Here is a 15,288-nt window from a genome sequence, read left to right on the forward strand (position 1 = left end):
CCAAATAAAAAAGATGGTGTCGTCACTTCGCTCTGAATGACACTCTCTCTATGCTAATATTTAACTCTATGGAATATACCTGAAGAAAATGTCAGAAAAGATCTTTTCGGACACTTTCCAACTTTTACAACCAAAGGACGATGCCGAAACTGTTGCAAAGGGCAAACAGCAATGAGTTGTACAAAATGTAGGGCGAGATTATGTTTGACGGAATCCCGTAATTGTTTTTATGATTTTCATAATAACTAAATTTTGTAATTTTTATACAGTATTTCTCATGATCATTTTTCAGTGCTTAACAAATGATAGGAAAAAGGGTAAGTCCGTGATAATTACACATTTATGACATTTATTCTAACATGGCATTTTAGTTAAATCTGACAGTTGTCACATTTTATTTTCAATTTGGAATAAAAACAAATCAAAAGTGTTTCTTGCATTTATAAAACGGTATTTTCTTTGATTTGTTTAGTCTTATAAATTATACAGATTATATTTGTAATATTATTATCTAATTAAAAAAAAATATTTTTTTATCTATTAAAAATAGCCATCTATCGACAACTAGAATAACTAGAATAAATGTTATAAAAATGTCACTGACGAAATGTAATCTCCGACGTGCCTTTTTTTCTGTCACATACAATTTAATGCGTTAGAAAGAAATCGAAAAACTGACGCACTGAAAGATGATCATGAGAAATACTGTACTTATAATTACTTTCTACTTTTATTTTTTGAGTGTTTCAAGTTTTATTTGAAGTTTTGAATTTAAGTTTTAAAAATAAATGTTTGATCATCATTGTAGTTTATTTATAATTTATAAATGTACATGATTATATATTAATTGATACAATACTATGTGTATGGTTGAAACCCCTACACAAAAAGCCATCTATTCATAATTGAAGTAACACAAAATTCCACAAAATAAAATGACAACATTAAACAAATCTACAAATGTTTCGCTAAAAGTCTTGAAAATTCTAAAGACTTTTAGCGGAACAATTTATTGTAGATTTGTTTATTGTTTTCATTATATTTTGTGGAATTTTGATAATTTTGCTTTAATTCAATGGCCCAATAATATTTAATATATTGGCCCAAACTACAAATATATATCTTGGCAATGAATCTTTCTAGATACGGAGGTATTTTTTTAATAACCTGGCAATGTATCTATTGGGCATCAGTACTTGTTTTATAGTGTTCCTGGCAATGTGTCTTGCGAGGTACATTGTAATGTACGGTACGCCTAGTAGTGTATCTTATGGGATACAATGTCAATAAAATGTCAAAAAACTTAAAATAGAAAAAAAACTGTAATTGACTCTGATAAGGGAGCCCTCTAAAAATGACATCCAGTAAGCAAAAACATTTTTCTTACAGCGGTTATAGGCGCGCCAAGTTAAGGGTTAAATGAGTCATGGAACTAATAGACCCTAAACACATAAAAAAGATATATTATATGGATTGTCTATCTAAAGAAAAAGCATATGCAGAAGGACAACAAATGACGTTAAAACATCATATGAACGATGGGATAGCAAATGCTGAAATGTTATGGAGCAGTAGTGATGGAATAACGAACAGCATTAAATACAAGAGAAGCGCAACGAGAGGAAATACATAGTACTATTTCTAAAAAAAAATACAAATTTAAAGCATATTATCTTAAATTGAGGAGGTTTAAAGCAAAACCGAATAAATCCACTAAAAACGATTTTTGGAAAAATAGGATTTCTCTGGGACGCAAAAAGTAATAATTATGTAAAATCAATGGAAAAATTCCAGTAGTTAGCTGTATACCATAGTTTAAAAAACGCATACAGAAGTAAGAACTTTAAGTTGTATACTGGTATAAAATGGTTTATTAAAAAACTTCATAAAAAGTCGTGCAAAACGTTTTAGTTCTAATTCAGAACATCTTCAGTGCATTCTGCTGAGTAACTAGCACACCAATTAGAGTGGTAACATTATAATATATGGTTTACATGATAGATTCAAATAAAATATGGTGAATACCAGTCGATGTTCAAGGATTAAATTAGTACATGCTTAAACGGCAACATGCTTCCCTGCTAGAAAAACTAGGTACTTGCCAGTTCAATGGGCAGAGTTGGTCTGTGCACATCCAATAGTGCATTTAAAAATAAAGTGCAAACTCTTCTTCTAGAAACTCATTTCTTAGCCCTTCTTCTTTCTGAGGTACTTCCTTAGTATGTTCAACTTTATTATTTTCACATAAAAGATTCGTGTACCACAAAAAAGTTTCGTCACTTTTCCACTCCTTTCCAAATTGTTTTTCCATAAGTTGTTGAACACTTTTTGGTGGAATGGCAATTCGCAAGTTGACTTCGGATAGCAAAAATTTTAAGACTTTCCCTTTTTGTAAATTGCGCGCCTAAGATCATATTGGGCTTCAAATCGATAATGCTTAAAGCATGAAATAATTTTAATTTCTTTAGTTTATTGAATCTGTGTCTTTTCCAAACAGATTCTGTTTAAGTCTGATATTCCAACAATCTTGTTAAGGTAATTTTGCAGAGGCGAATCAATCAACTACAAAATATCTGACCACCCATATTACATCGTCGCATCTCTAATAACTCCCAAGTACCATCTATTGGTCGAATGAAATATTTGCATAAGAAGATAAAGTAAAAAATGCGTTTTTTTGGGTTTATTTGGTTTTGAACAAAAAGTGGATTTATTCGGTTTTGCATGAAAACATTAATATCACCACCATTCATAGGCGTAACCAGGGGGGTGGTTTAGGGGTTGTAACCCCCCATTGTGATTTACTGTGAGCTTTATACGCTTAACACCATTACTATTCCATACCCCTCAGCGACCCTCCAGTAGCTGTAACCCCCTCCCCCTTAGGGTCATCCTGGTTACGCCGTTGTCACCATTAAAATTCAGTAGGATTTATTCGTTTTTGCACATATTTATTTTTATACAGGGTGTCGAGAAACTCTACCGACAAACGAAGACAGGAGATTCCTCAGATAATTTTATGATAATTTAACCCAATTCACCTAGTCCGAAAATGCTTCCTAAGGGAGCTAGAGCTCTTTGAAGATGGCGCCATGTAATTAGTTTTTCTTAAATATCTCCAGAACGCTTCTATTTAGAAAAACTAAAATTGGTATACATATTTACTTTCCTGAAATGAATCGATTCCATCCATTGCGAATTTCTAGTACCGGTCATAGGCGTACGTTTTGGGTAGGGCAACGGTTATTTTATCGCATAACTTTTTGGTCTTCAACTTTTAAGCATTTTTGATACTGGATTAATAAATTGTGAGGTATTCTAGTACTAAAAGGTACTCTTACTTTAGGTCGATAGGATACACCGTTTTCTAGAAAAATCGATTTGAAAGTTTTTAGTTTTGGGAATTTGAAAAAAAAGTTAAAAAAATTAAAAAAAAAACGATGTATTTTACCAACTTAAAGCAAGAGTAACTTTTAGTACTCGAATATCTTATAATTGAATAATCTAGTGTCAAAAATACTTAAAAATTAAAGACAATAAAGGTATGCTATAAAAGAAGTGTTGACCTACCCAAAACGGACGCCTATGACCGGTACTGTAAATTCGCCATTAATGAAATCGATTAATCTCTGGAATATAAATAAATGTACCAGTTTTCATCTTTCTAAATAGTTTTTTTTTAATCTTTTTTTTTTAAATTCAAGGAACGAAAAATTTTCAAATCGATTTTTCTAGAAAACGATGTATCCTATCGACTTAAACTAAGAGTACCTTTTAGTACTAGAATAACTCAGAATTAAATAATTCAGAGTCAAAAATGCTTAAAAATTAAAGACAAAAAAGTTAGGCGATAAAATAACCGTTGCCCTACCCAAAACGGACGCCTATGGCCTGTACTTGAAATTCGCAAGGGATGAAATCGATTCATTTCTGGAAAGTAAATATGTATACCAATTTTCGCTTTTCTAAATAGAAGTGTTCTGGAGGTATTTAAGAAAAACTAATTACATGACGCCATCTTCAAAGAGCTCTAGCTTCCTTAGGAAGCATTTTCGGACTAGGTGAATTGGGTTAAATTATCTTAAAATTATCTGAGGAATCTCCTGTCTTCGTTTGTCGGTAGAGTTTCTGGACACCCTGTATATGGCGTAATTTTAAAAAATTAACCGAAATTGGCCACTAACGAAATTTTCGTAAAAAGTGAATTTATTCGGTTTTGCTTGAAACCTCCTCAATTAATAAATTCATTATGAGTTAAGAATATCCTACTAACGTAACGTACTACTTACTTAATAAACTGTGAATTACAGGCAGCGTAGTTTTATACATTTCAACTTCTTTATCAAACAAGTTCCAAACTTCTGCTAAAGTTCGTTTTGATCCATCGGCACTATTACATTTTACTATTACTGACAGTAGTTCAACATCCCTAAAAATTGTTGGTAAATAAATGTAAAAAACAAACAAAGAAAAACGTTCTACGTTTACTATTTATATATCACTACGAGAAATTTCTCAGTTAGCTGCGATTGGCTGTATAGCATAATATAAAAAAAAGTAAAAGGAAGTTTCAAATTTTTTTTTTAGAAAATATAACTATGTGAAAATATTCAAAAAGAAAACCTTCTACTACTCGCCCTCTTGTAGAACACGTAATTAGGTACTTTTGTCTCCCTCTAGGTGTTGTATTTGTAAGTTTCCACTTTAATCTATATTCTTTATTAATTTATTTTGTTCTCGAGCCCGAGCCATTTCAATTTTTGAGCCTTTATAGGTCTGAACGGAAACTTGAATACCTCGGTCATATTATGAGACATGATAAATATCATATACTCCAACGGATAATACAGGGTAAAATAGAAAGCAAACGCGGACCCGGAAGAAGAAGACACTCATGGCTTCAAAACTTACGCCAATGGTTTGGACTAACATCGATCGAGGTATTCAGAAACGCCGCAAACAAAATTAAAATTGCTATGATGATAGCCAACGTCCGCAATAGACAAGGCACATGAAGAAGAAGAAGAATAGATCTGAGGTCTGACTGAATATATCTTCTTATATCTTCTTCATTTATATAGTTATAAACAGGGCCCAGAGCACGCCAAATAGAATCTTATTTTGCTGACGTCACAAAATAGAATTTCATAATGGGAGAATCGACGGTTGCTAGGCAACGTGACGTCACTAAAATAGAATTCTATTTGGCGTGCTCCCACAGTTTATATATTTATCTCGTGAAATTGTTAAATAATCTTCTAAACTTTCCGTATTGGATTTTTTAGGTCCAATAAACGTTCTGAAGATCTTCCTTTTTATTATTCTTAAGCGTATTTTCGTCTATATCAGTCAGACATGTTGTCCCTACTGCGAAGGTTATGACAGGTCTAATTGCTGATTTCTATATTTTCTTTTTGGTTTTCTTATTGATCTGTTTGTCATTTAGTAGCTTTTGGTATTTCCAATATGCTCTATTGACCGGCTTACTCTCTCAGTTATCTCTGCGTTGCTGTCGTTTTAGCTGTCTATTGGTACCTACACCTATATATTTAAATCTCTCTACGACATTAGATTACATATATGATTTTTATATTATCTATGTTACAAGGAAATGGAAATGGATTGGGCATGCTCTAAGGAACGACCAAAATAATATAATCAGACAGGCACTCGAATACCAACCAGGCGGAAGAAGAAGAAGAAGAAGAAGAAGAAGAAGACCCTATAATAGCTGGAAAAGAACTATAACAAGAGATCATGAAAGAATTGGCCTGAGATGGAGAGAAGTCAAACAGAAAGGGAGAAATAGAAAGGAATGGAAAAGACTTGTAGCGGAAATTTCGAAAGAATTACACAGAAGAGGATGCTCTGATCCTGCCAATCAGCCATTGTTCACTTTTGGCTAAGAAACTCAAGAGCGCTCAATACTCCATAAAGAGGGAAGGGAATAGAGAGAGATGTTACAATTTTTCCTTGGGATTAGCACATACTTCGTTTTTCCTTCATTTATTTAGTCCTCTAAGTTTCGTGTCTTTTATCAGAGTCATCAGTAACTACCTATTCTAAGAGCTTTTTGTGGCTATTACCATGTCACCAAAGTACCCTACACATTGTATTGTCATGGTCCCAGGCCGGCCCTGTCAATTCCAGAAGCTTCTGGCGGCGAACTGTCTGAGACCCTTTCTGTGGGCTAGAGAAACTTGTTTATAATCGGCATACCTAGGAAGCCATCGATAAACCTTTTTTTATTGCTCTGTAAATAATATTTACCTTTCGATGTTTCTGGAAATCAGTAGACTAATAATTGTATGTAACCATATAAACAGACATTTTTAGAATTAGAGTTTAGTGGTGAATTTGAAACCGTCGGTGTACTTTGATATGTAACGGGCGCGGTATTTTTGAATTTGTAATTAGATAAATTAGTAGATTTGTATTAATAAATAAATTACATATCGTAGTTTGTAAAATAAAAGATATAAATTCAGTGTTTTTCATTTGTTTAGTTGTAAGTTATTAAAAATAAATAAAGTCAACTAAAATTAAACATTAGTGCCTAAAAGATCATAGAAAAGTCAAGACAGTTTTGTAACAGTATACATACTATATAATCTAAAAACTTACCCTCTATTTTTTCTAAATGTAATAGTAGTTCTAAATATATCACTGGTGTAGTTTTCACCTGCTCCGCAAGCGCCTTTGGACGTAAAGGATACAACATCAACCGTATTGGCTTTAAAATAACTCGCTAGGACCTTCTGGAAGGTTTCCCTCGTTATCCAAGATGGCATAGACATTTTCCTTTTCTAAGAAAATAAATAATATTTTTCTGAAATTACTAAATACAATTTAAATTTCATTATAAAAAAATCAGAAGAACTTTTCTTTACATACCAATAAATGAGTATATATGTTACCGGACAAACCCGATTTCAGGACAAACTAGTTTGGCCTAGGCCAAACTAGTTTGTCCTAAGCGCGTTAGGATAAACTAGTATGGCCTAGGCTAAACTAGTTTGTCCTATCTCGCGTAGGCCAAACTAGTTTATCCTGATATAAATACACACACTTCAGGCCAAACTAGTTTGGCCTAGGTCAAACTAGTTTATCCTGATATAAAGACGCACACTTCAGGCCAAACTAGTTTATCCTAAAGTGTATGTTTTTATATCAGGATAAACTAGTTTAGCCTAGTCTAAACCAATTTAATCTAGTCGAAAGTAATTGATTACAGATTCGTTGTTGATTAAAACGTAAGTTTAGAAGACACTATTAAGATTTGTAAGACTTTTAAGTATTTAGGGTAAATGATAAACCGAGATGGCACTTGTATGAAAGATATAGAAATGAAAATAGTACGGAGAAAACAAGCCACGAAAGCACTCCATGGAGTGATATGGAAGAACACCCTAACTAAAGAAAACAAAAAATAATTTTTCAGGGCATATGGCAAAAAAATCAAGTTATTATTGTTGTGTGCCTCAATGTGATTCTTGGATAAAGCGTAATAGTAATTTATCGTTTCATTCTTTCCCTAAAAAGAATAAACAAGATAGAATTATATTCAATGGCAGTTTAGTTGAAAAACGAAATGTATGGAAATATCTTCTAAAAATGGGATAAGAGTCTAGTCCTTATATCAAAGTTTGCAGTTTACACTTTAAGAATGAAGATTACTTTAATGGTATGTTTATGTATTATATTATAAAGTAGCTATTAATAATTTTGTATCTTCCTCTCACATAAAAGTCAAATATATAATAAATGTTTACTTCAAATATTTAATAAATATGTCAGCATTATGTATGTGGTTTTATTTACACAATAATTTTAAGTCCTTTTTATATATTATTTATACCATACCGAAAATTCAACTAGAAAGTGACATTTTTGTGACGTTGAAAAGGTTACGTAGAAATAACGTTAAACTGTTACGTAACATCGCTGTGACTTTTATACGTATATTTTAGGTAAAATTTGACGTAATTTTTGACGTAACTTCTCCCAAAATGTTGACGTTTGTTTGACGTAATATATACGAACACTGTTAGCTGGGCCCCTATTCCCATTTAAAAAATTATCGATTAGGTCATCGCTCCCAGATGGATGACGTCACTAGTATGATATACATATGTCAAAAATCATAATTTAAAAATAAAAATCGTCCTGTCTCGGGATTTTTTTCCGAAGAGGTCTATTCTCGAAAAAATGAATGTACCTATTCCATAATTTTAAACCTATCTGCACACACTGGAAGAATAAAAGCTACATCAAGAAAAGGAATATTCCAAGTAGTCATGCAAGATGCTGAAAACAGAAAAATAAAGAAGAGAATACGAGAGGTTTTCTACAAAAAAAATGGAAAAATATTAGATACACCCCAGAAAACGAATCATTTAAAAATATAAAATTATACTCATAAGTAAGATTTTTTTCAATTGTTTATAATTATTGAAATATATAGGGTGAGGCAGATAACTGGACTATTAGAAATATATCGAGAACTAAAGACAACAGAATTATGAAAATTGGAATGAAGGGGTTTTGAAGAGTGATCTATTTAATGAAAATATTTTCACCTATTTGCTACTTCCGGTTATACCGGAAATTGCTTATAACTTGTATGGGACATCCTGTAGATTTTTACATTTTTGGATTCTTCTCGATGTCTACTTTCTTAAAATACGAGGTTTTGTAATATTATACAGGGTAGTCTGAAAGATAATTACGTTTTTTTCTTAATTTGGTAGCAACATTTACACCCTGTAGAATTGTAGTAGTTTGACATCAAAAACTCTGTTTATTTTTAAATGTTTTTAGTATAGTTTACTATTGCTAAAAATTGTTAGTATAGGTAGCTAATTTTTTAATTGTAGTATACAGGGTTGGTCGAAACTCGGAATGAGTATTTTCTGAGTTTTCTTAAATGGAACACCCTATATTTTAGTATTGTAATGAAATGATATTTTATGGTACTCTTTGATTTCTTAAGCATTCCCTATACCTAGCTTCTTCTATTTGTGCTTAATTATTAATTGTACCAACAATCGTAACTACGTAGTTATTTTAATAGCTCAACCATTATTGCTAATTTTAAGTATCAGTCTAGATTAATATGTATTTATTTCCGAAAAATTATTTGTGATTGAATATTTTCACGGCCAACCTAATAAAATTTCACGTATGTTTTGTTGAAATTAATGTTTGGCTTGAATCACCAATAACTCACAAATTAAAGCAGTTAGGTATAGGGAATGTTTAAGAATTAAAAAAGTAGCATAATACATCATTTCAATATAGTACTAAAATATAGGGTGTTCCATTTAAGAAAACTCAAAAAACACTCTTTCCAAATTTCGACCAACCCTGTATAGTAAAATTCAACATTTAGCTATACTAACAATTTTTAACAATAGTAGACTATAATATATTAAAAATCATTTGAACATAAATAGAGTTTTTGATGTCAAACTACTACAATTCTACAGAGTGTGAAGGTTGCTACGAAATTAAGAAAAAAAACGTAATTATCTGTTAAACTACCCTGAATAACATTACGAAACCTCATATTTTAAGAAGCAAGACATCGAGGAGAATCCAACAATGTTGGACCCAAAAATGGGTGTTCCATTTAAAAAAGCGAAGTTATAAGCCACTTCCGTTATAACCGGAAGTAGCAAATCAATGAAAATATTTTCATTAAATAGATCACTCTTCAAAATCCCTTCATTCCAATTTTCATGATTCTGTAGCCTTTAGCTCTTGAGATATTTCTAATAGGACTTTTATCTGCCTCACCCTGTACAGTAAATGTAAATGAAAATTTTTGGCAGTACGAAGATATTGAGAAAAAAAAGTCCTTTTAAATATTGACACCGCATTAACAAAACAAATAATAACTTTTTTGTTTATCAACATTTTTTAATATAGAAAATCTCATTTTAAAGAACAAGTATTTTCAAAACAGTTCTCTTGAACGTTTCCTTCTGCAGTGCGTAAGTTTTCTCACAATATTGAAATGAATGTAAAAAGTTGCTTTTTATTTAAATGGTAATAAAACAAACCATGACGCAGAAAAAATTTCATTTCCCATAAGATAGTACGCCTTTTCTATTGATTTCCCCCAGATATTACAGTTGATAAATAGTGGCCAGTAATTTTTCGATATTTTAAGCGCATTTTCGGCTTCGTTCCAGGGGTATTATACAAAGTAAATATGTATACGTATTATTAAAACATATTATCTATTACATTTACACTGTTTAGAGGAGTTTATTATAATATCACAAAATTACCTTCTATTAACACAACTTTGCACAAAACCAGCAAAAACAGTAGGTACGTTTGATTTGTGGTATTACGCGCAAATATATACCTACCAATAAGGATTTGTTGCATGCAGCTTGCGTGACATAAATGCACCATCAAATCATAAGTTGAAATGCCTACAATTTCGTTAATTTTTGAGTTGGAAGTCGATTAGTACAAATTAAAAACAAACAATATATATTTAAAATGACCGGAGATTAGCTCTCCGGATACTGCGGACAAGATAATGGTATAAATACTGAAATTCGCTAAATGTCAGACACCTGGGTAAATGAAACAATGCTGAATATAATTAAGATGACCCAGAGAAAATAAAAGAAAATTATCGAGGCATATCCTTACTCTGTGTGAGTTATAAGGTGTTTACGTGAAGCTAGTACAAATAATACCCGGACAAAAAATCCCCACAAATTATCCCTGGACAAAAAATCCCCGGACAAAAAATCCTCGGACAAAAAATCTCCGGACAAAAAATCCCAGGACAAAAAATCTCCGGACAAAAAATCCCCACAAAAAATCCCGGACAAATAATCCCCACAATTTTTTTTGGACAAAATATCCCCACAAAAAATCCCGCACAAAAAATCACCAAGAAATATTTGCTGTCGAATAGTGCTCTAAAAATTTTCCTGAAATTTTAACAAATTTCGAATTGAAATTCCATGCTGAAAACTTAATTTGTATTATATTTTTGTTAACTTTATTTGTTTATACATGATAAAAAGTGTGAGTTTTTTCAAAAATCGTGGAAAATATGGGGAATGAGTTAAGGCCCCGTTTTTATGACAGGCGATTAACGCGCAATTACAACTACATACATTTTACTTAAGATCGTTCACATGCCAACGCGCGTCTTAATGACCTAAAACGCGCGTTAGCATGTGAACGGTCTTCAGTAAAATGTATGTAGTAGTAATCGCGCGTCATCAAAACGCGCGTTAAGCGCCTGTCATGAAAACGGGGCCTTAGCCCATTCCCCATATCTTCCACGATTTTTGAAAAAACTCACACCCTTTTGTCATGTAAAATTTGAAGTTTTCAGCATGGAATTGGAATTCGAGATTTGTTAAAATTTCGGGAAATTTTTTAAATAACTATTCGGCAGCAAATATTTCTTGGGGATTTTTTGTCCGGGATTTTTTGTGGGGATATTTTGTCCAAAAAAATTTGTGGGGATTATTTGTCCGGGATTTTTTGTCCGGGGATTATTTGTCCGGACTCCGTTTACGTGGATCATAAACCGAAGATTAAGCCACTTCACAGAACAAATTCTAGGAGAATACCAGGCCGGATTCACACCAGGACGGTCTACTATTATTGACTAACGTGAAACAAATATTAGCTAAAGCCTGGGAGCACGACATAAATATCTACCAAATATTTGTAGATTTTCCACAAGCCCATGATAACATACATAGAGATAAAATAGGTATAGTTACGCAAAAATTTGGTATACATACCAAGGAAATTGGTAACGTTAGTTCAAGCCATAATAGGACATAATAGCCATAAAAGGGCATAGTAGGACGTTGCCGGCTTGTATCATATTATTTCTTGTGATACGTTATTGTTTGTTAGGTATAAACCGCTCAAAGTTAAGGTCATCTATGGTGATAATGTTATGACCGATCCTGTCTCTGCTTTGGTTATTATATATTCGGACAGGTCAATTTTTAAAATAATCATAGTATATTATTGCATCAATGTTTCGAGCTTTTTGCGGTCCCTCTTCAGGTGACAGTGATAACTTTGATTTTTTTAAATGGGAAAGTACATCATGTGACACCTCATTTAAAAGCTTTTGAAAGACTGATTACAAAAATGTATAATACTTTTTTCCTTTTTGAGACGGCGCAAAATTTCGGTCGAATTATTTTGAAATGTATTCATTTTTTTCGAATCCTAAGAAAACTAATAAGTATTTTTGAAATATTTAAACGCAGAATGAAATATTACAGTATTATCGAGGCTCAAAAAAGTCCCTGAGAACTTCTATAATGATTATTTTAATAAGTCACAGAGGTGAAAAAAAAGAAAATTTAGTCGAATTTTTAATTTCAAATATATCATTCAAAAGAAATTTTTGTTTATTCTAAGGGACTTTCAGTCCTCGGTAATAATGTAGTCTTTTATTCTGCGTTTAATTTTTAAAAAATACTTATTAGTTTTCTCAGAATTAGAAAAAAATTAATGCGTTTAAAAACATTTCGATCGAAATTTTGCGCCTACGCTCTGAAAGAGGATTAAAGTATTATACATTTTTGTAATCAGTATTTCAAACGCTTCTAAATGAGCTATCACATGATCTATTTTCCCATTTAAAAAAATTAAAGTTTTGCCTGTCACCTGAAGAGGGATCGCGTAAAGTTCGAAACATTGATGCTAAAATATACTATGATTATGATTATTTTAAAAATCGACCTGTCCGAGCGTTTTGCTTATGTGCTAGAATTAAATAAGTTATTAAGAGGAGGTAACACTTACTTCAGAGCACTGTATGTATTTCATTTTACTTTCATTGATTAGGAGCCCCATCTTCTCTGCTTCACAAAAGTCTCCTTCATCCTTAATCTGCTGTTTCCTTTTAGATCGATATCGTCTGCAAATGGCAACAGTAAGTTTGATCCTTCTCGACGAAATATACTGTAGTCGGTTTTTCGATTCTGGCACTTCTGATTGTGTGTTCCAGAGCCAAGTTGAAGAGAAAGTGCATCTCCCCATTGTTTATTTCAAATGTCTCCGATTATGGTTGTCCAACTCTCATCTTACATCGTAACCGTTCCATACACATCCGTATCGAAGTGATTAGTTTTTTTGGAAAGCCTAGTTCCTGCATCGCTGCCCAAGTAGCAATTTTTCGACGCATTGGTTGTCAGTACAAACAAATGCACTGAATATAACGTTGCCCGAGAGCATTTTCAGTTGTTTCGGCCAACGTCCCCTACCCCGACTGACATTACGATGTTACAACGTTAAGTAATACCTTTAGTTATACGGGCAACTAATTTATTACCATTGTAACAACTACATATCACAGTTCAGTTTTTTCAACAATCGCAACGACTTAAAAACGTTATAATGCTAAACTTATTTACGCCCTGGCCGATTTGGGTTTTCTGGCCGACTCTGTAGTTGTCTGTCACGACCCTAGGTGTTGTTCTAGGTGTGTGACACGTTTGCGGCAACTTCAGAAGGAGAAAAAGAATTTACTTCATAACCTTATTTTTTTCTTATTATTATACAGGGTGTCCCGAAAAGATTGGTCATAAATTATACTGCACATTCTGGGGTCAAAAATAGTTCGATTGAACCTAACTTACCTTAGTACAAATGTGCTCATAAAAAAAGTTACAGCCCTTTGAAGTTACAAAATGAAAATCGATTTTTTTCAATATATCGAAAACTATTAGAGATTTTTTACTGAAAACGGACATGTATGATTCTTATGTCAGAAACATCTTAAAACAAAATTATAGTGAAATTTGTCCACCCCATAAAAATTTTATGGGGGTTTTGTTCCCTTAAACCTCCCAAACTTTTGTGTACGTCCCAATTAATTCATTATTGTGGTACCATTAGTTAAACACAACGTTTTTAAAACTTTTTTGTCTCGTAGTATTTTTGCGATAAGCCAGTTTTTATCGAGATGCGGCTTCTTTTTTAATATATTTACATAAACATTTTCTGTGGGTTTTGCTCCTTTAAACCCCCCAAATGTTTGTGTACGTTCCAATTAAACTATTATTGTGATACCATTAGTTTAACACAGTCTTTTTAAACCTTTTTTGTCTCTTAGACTTTTTTTTTGATAAGTCACCTTTTATCCAGATGTGGCTTCTTTTTCAAAATATACATAAAAATGTAAATTATAAATAAATTTTCAGATTATTAACAGGTCTCTATAATCGTGCTTTAACCATATACAAATATGTGGTGGATTCGACAAATATTCAAAATATCTCGATAAACACTAGCTTATCGAAAAAGTACAGTAGAGGCACGAAAAAGTAGAGGCAAAAAAGTTTTAAAAACATTGTTTTTAACTAATGGTAATACAATATTAATTTAATTCGAACGTACACAAAAGTTTGGGGGGGGGGGGGTTTAAGGGAACAAAACCCCCATAAAATTTTTATGGGGTGCACAAATTTCACTTTAATTTTTTTGTAAGATGTTGCTGCCATAAGAATGCCACTTGTCCATTTTCAATAAAAAATCTTTAAGAGTTTTCGATATATGAAAAAAAAATCGATTTTCATTTTGTAACTTCAAAGGGCTGTAACTTTTTTGTGTGCACTATTGTATATAGGTAAGTAAGGTTCAATCAACCTATTTTTGACCCCAGAATCTGTGGTATAATTTATGACCAATCTTTTCGATACACCCTGTATATTTTATGTTGCTGGAAATTTTCGATTTATTTAACAACCTGTTTATTTGTTTTTTTAATAGATGGTTTCCATTCCATTGTCCATTGTTTTATCAGTAGATTTGATAATTGATAACCTTAATCTTTGTATCATGTCCACAGTCTAAACCTGCATACTTTATCAAATGCTTGTTTAAAATCTATGAACATCTGATGAAGTTCACGATCAAACTCCCAGTATTTTTCCATTATCTGTTTTATTGTGAATATCTGGCCAATAGTAGAATGGCCCGGTCTAAATCCGCATTGATAATCCCCAACGATTTCTTCTGTGTATATGTTTTGGTTCTCTCTAGCAAGATGTTTGCAAGGACTTTGTAGGTGGAATTTAGAAACCCCAATAGTTAATATGTATTGTACCCTCGGAGATCGCTGGGGAAATTTACACTCAAAATAACAAAATTCAGTTTGGCAACACTGTGTAAATGTTGATAGTAACATAGCCCTTTTAAGATAAACAGAACTGTAAACTGTAATTTAGTCCAGACAAATATATTTTTTTGCCAACAAAAATGAAATTTTTCAACCAA

General features: G+C 32.2%; 1 protein-coding gene across 1 annotated transcript in view; it reads right to left on the reverse strand.

Moving 5' to 3' along the window:
- Positions 1-10,355, reverse strand: part of LOC114334274 (uncharacterized) — a 28,220-nt gene extending 17,865 nt beyond the window's left edge. The window contains exons 1-3 of the mRNA XM_028284319.2: positions 10,296-10,355; positions 6,625-6,806; positions 4,290-4,429 (exon numbers count right to left, since the gene is read on the reverse strand). Coding sequence (XP_028140120.2) covers positions 4,290-4,429; positions 6,625-6,797 — 313 coding nt within the window. The 5' untranslated portion in view covers positions 6,798-6,806; positions 10,296-10,355. The remainder of the gene's footprint in view (positions 1-4,289; positions 4,430-6,624; positions 6,807-10,295) is intronic.
- Positions 10,356-15,288: the final 4,933 nt, after the last annotated feature.

The sequence above is a fragment of the Diabrotica virgifera genome, chromosome 4 (assembly GCF_917563875.1).
Source record: "Diabrotica virgifera virgifera chromosome 4, PGI_DIABVI_V3a".
In the NCBI taxonomy this organism is placed as follows: Eukaryota; Metazoa; Arthropoda; class Insecta; order Coleoptera; family Chrysomelidae; genus Diabrotica; species Diabrotica virgifera.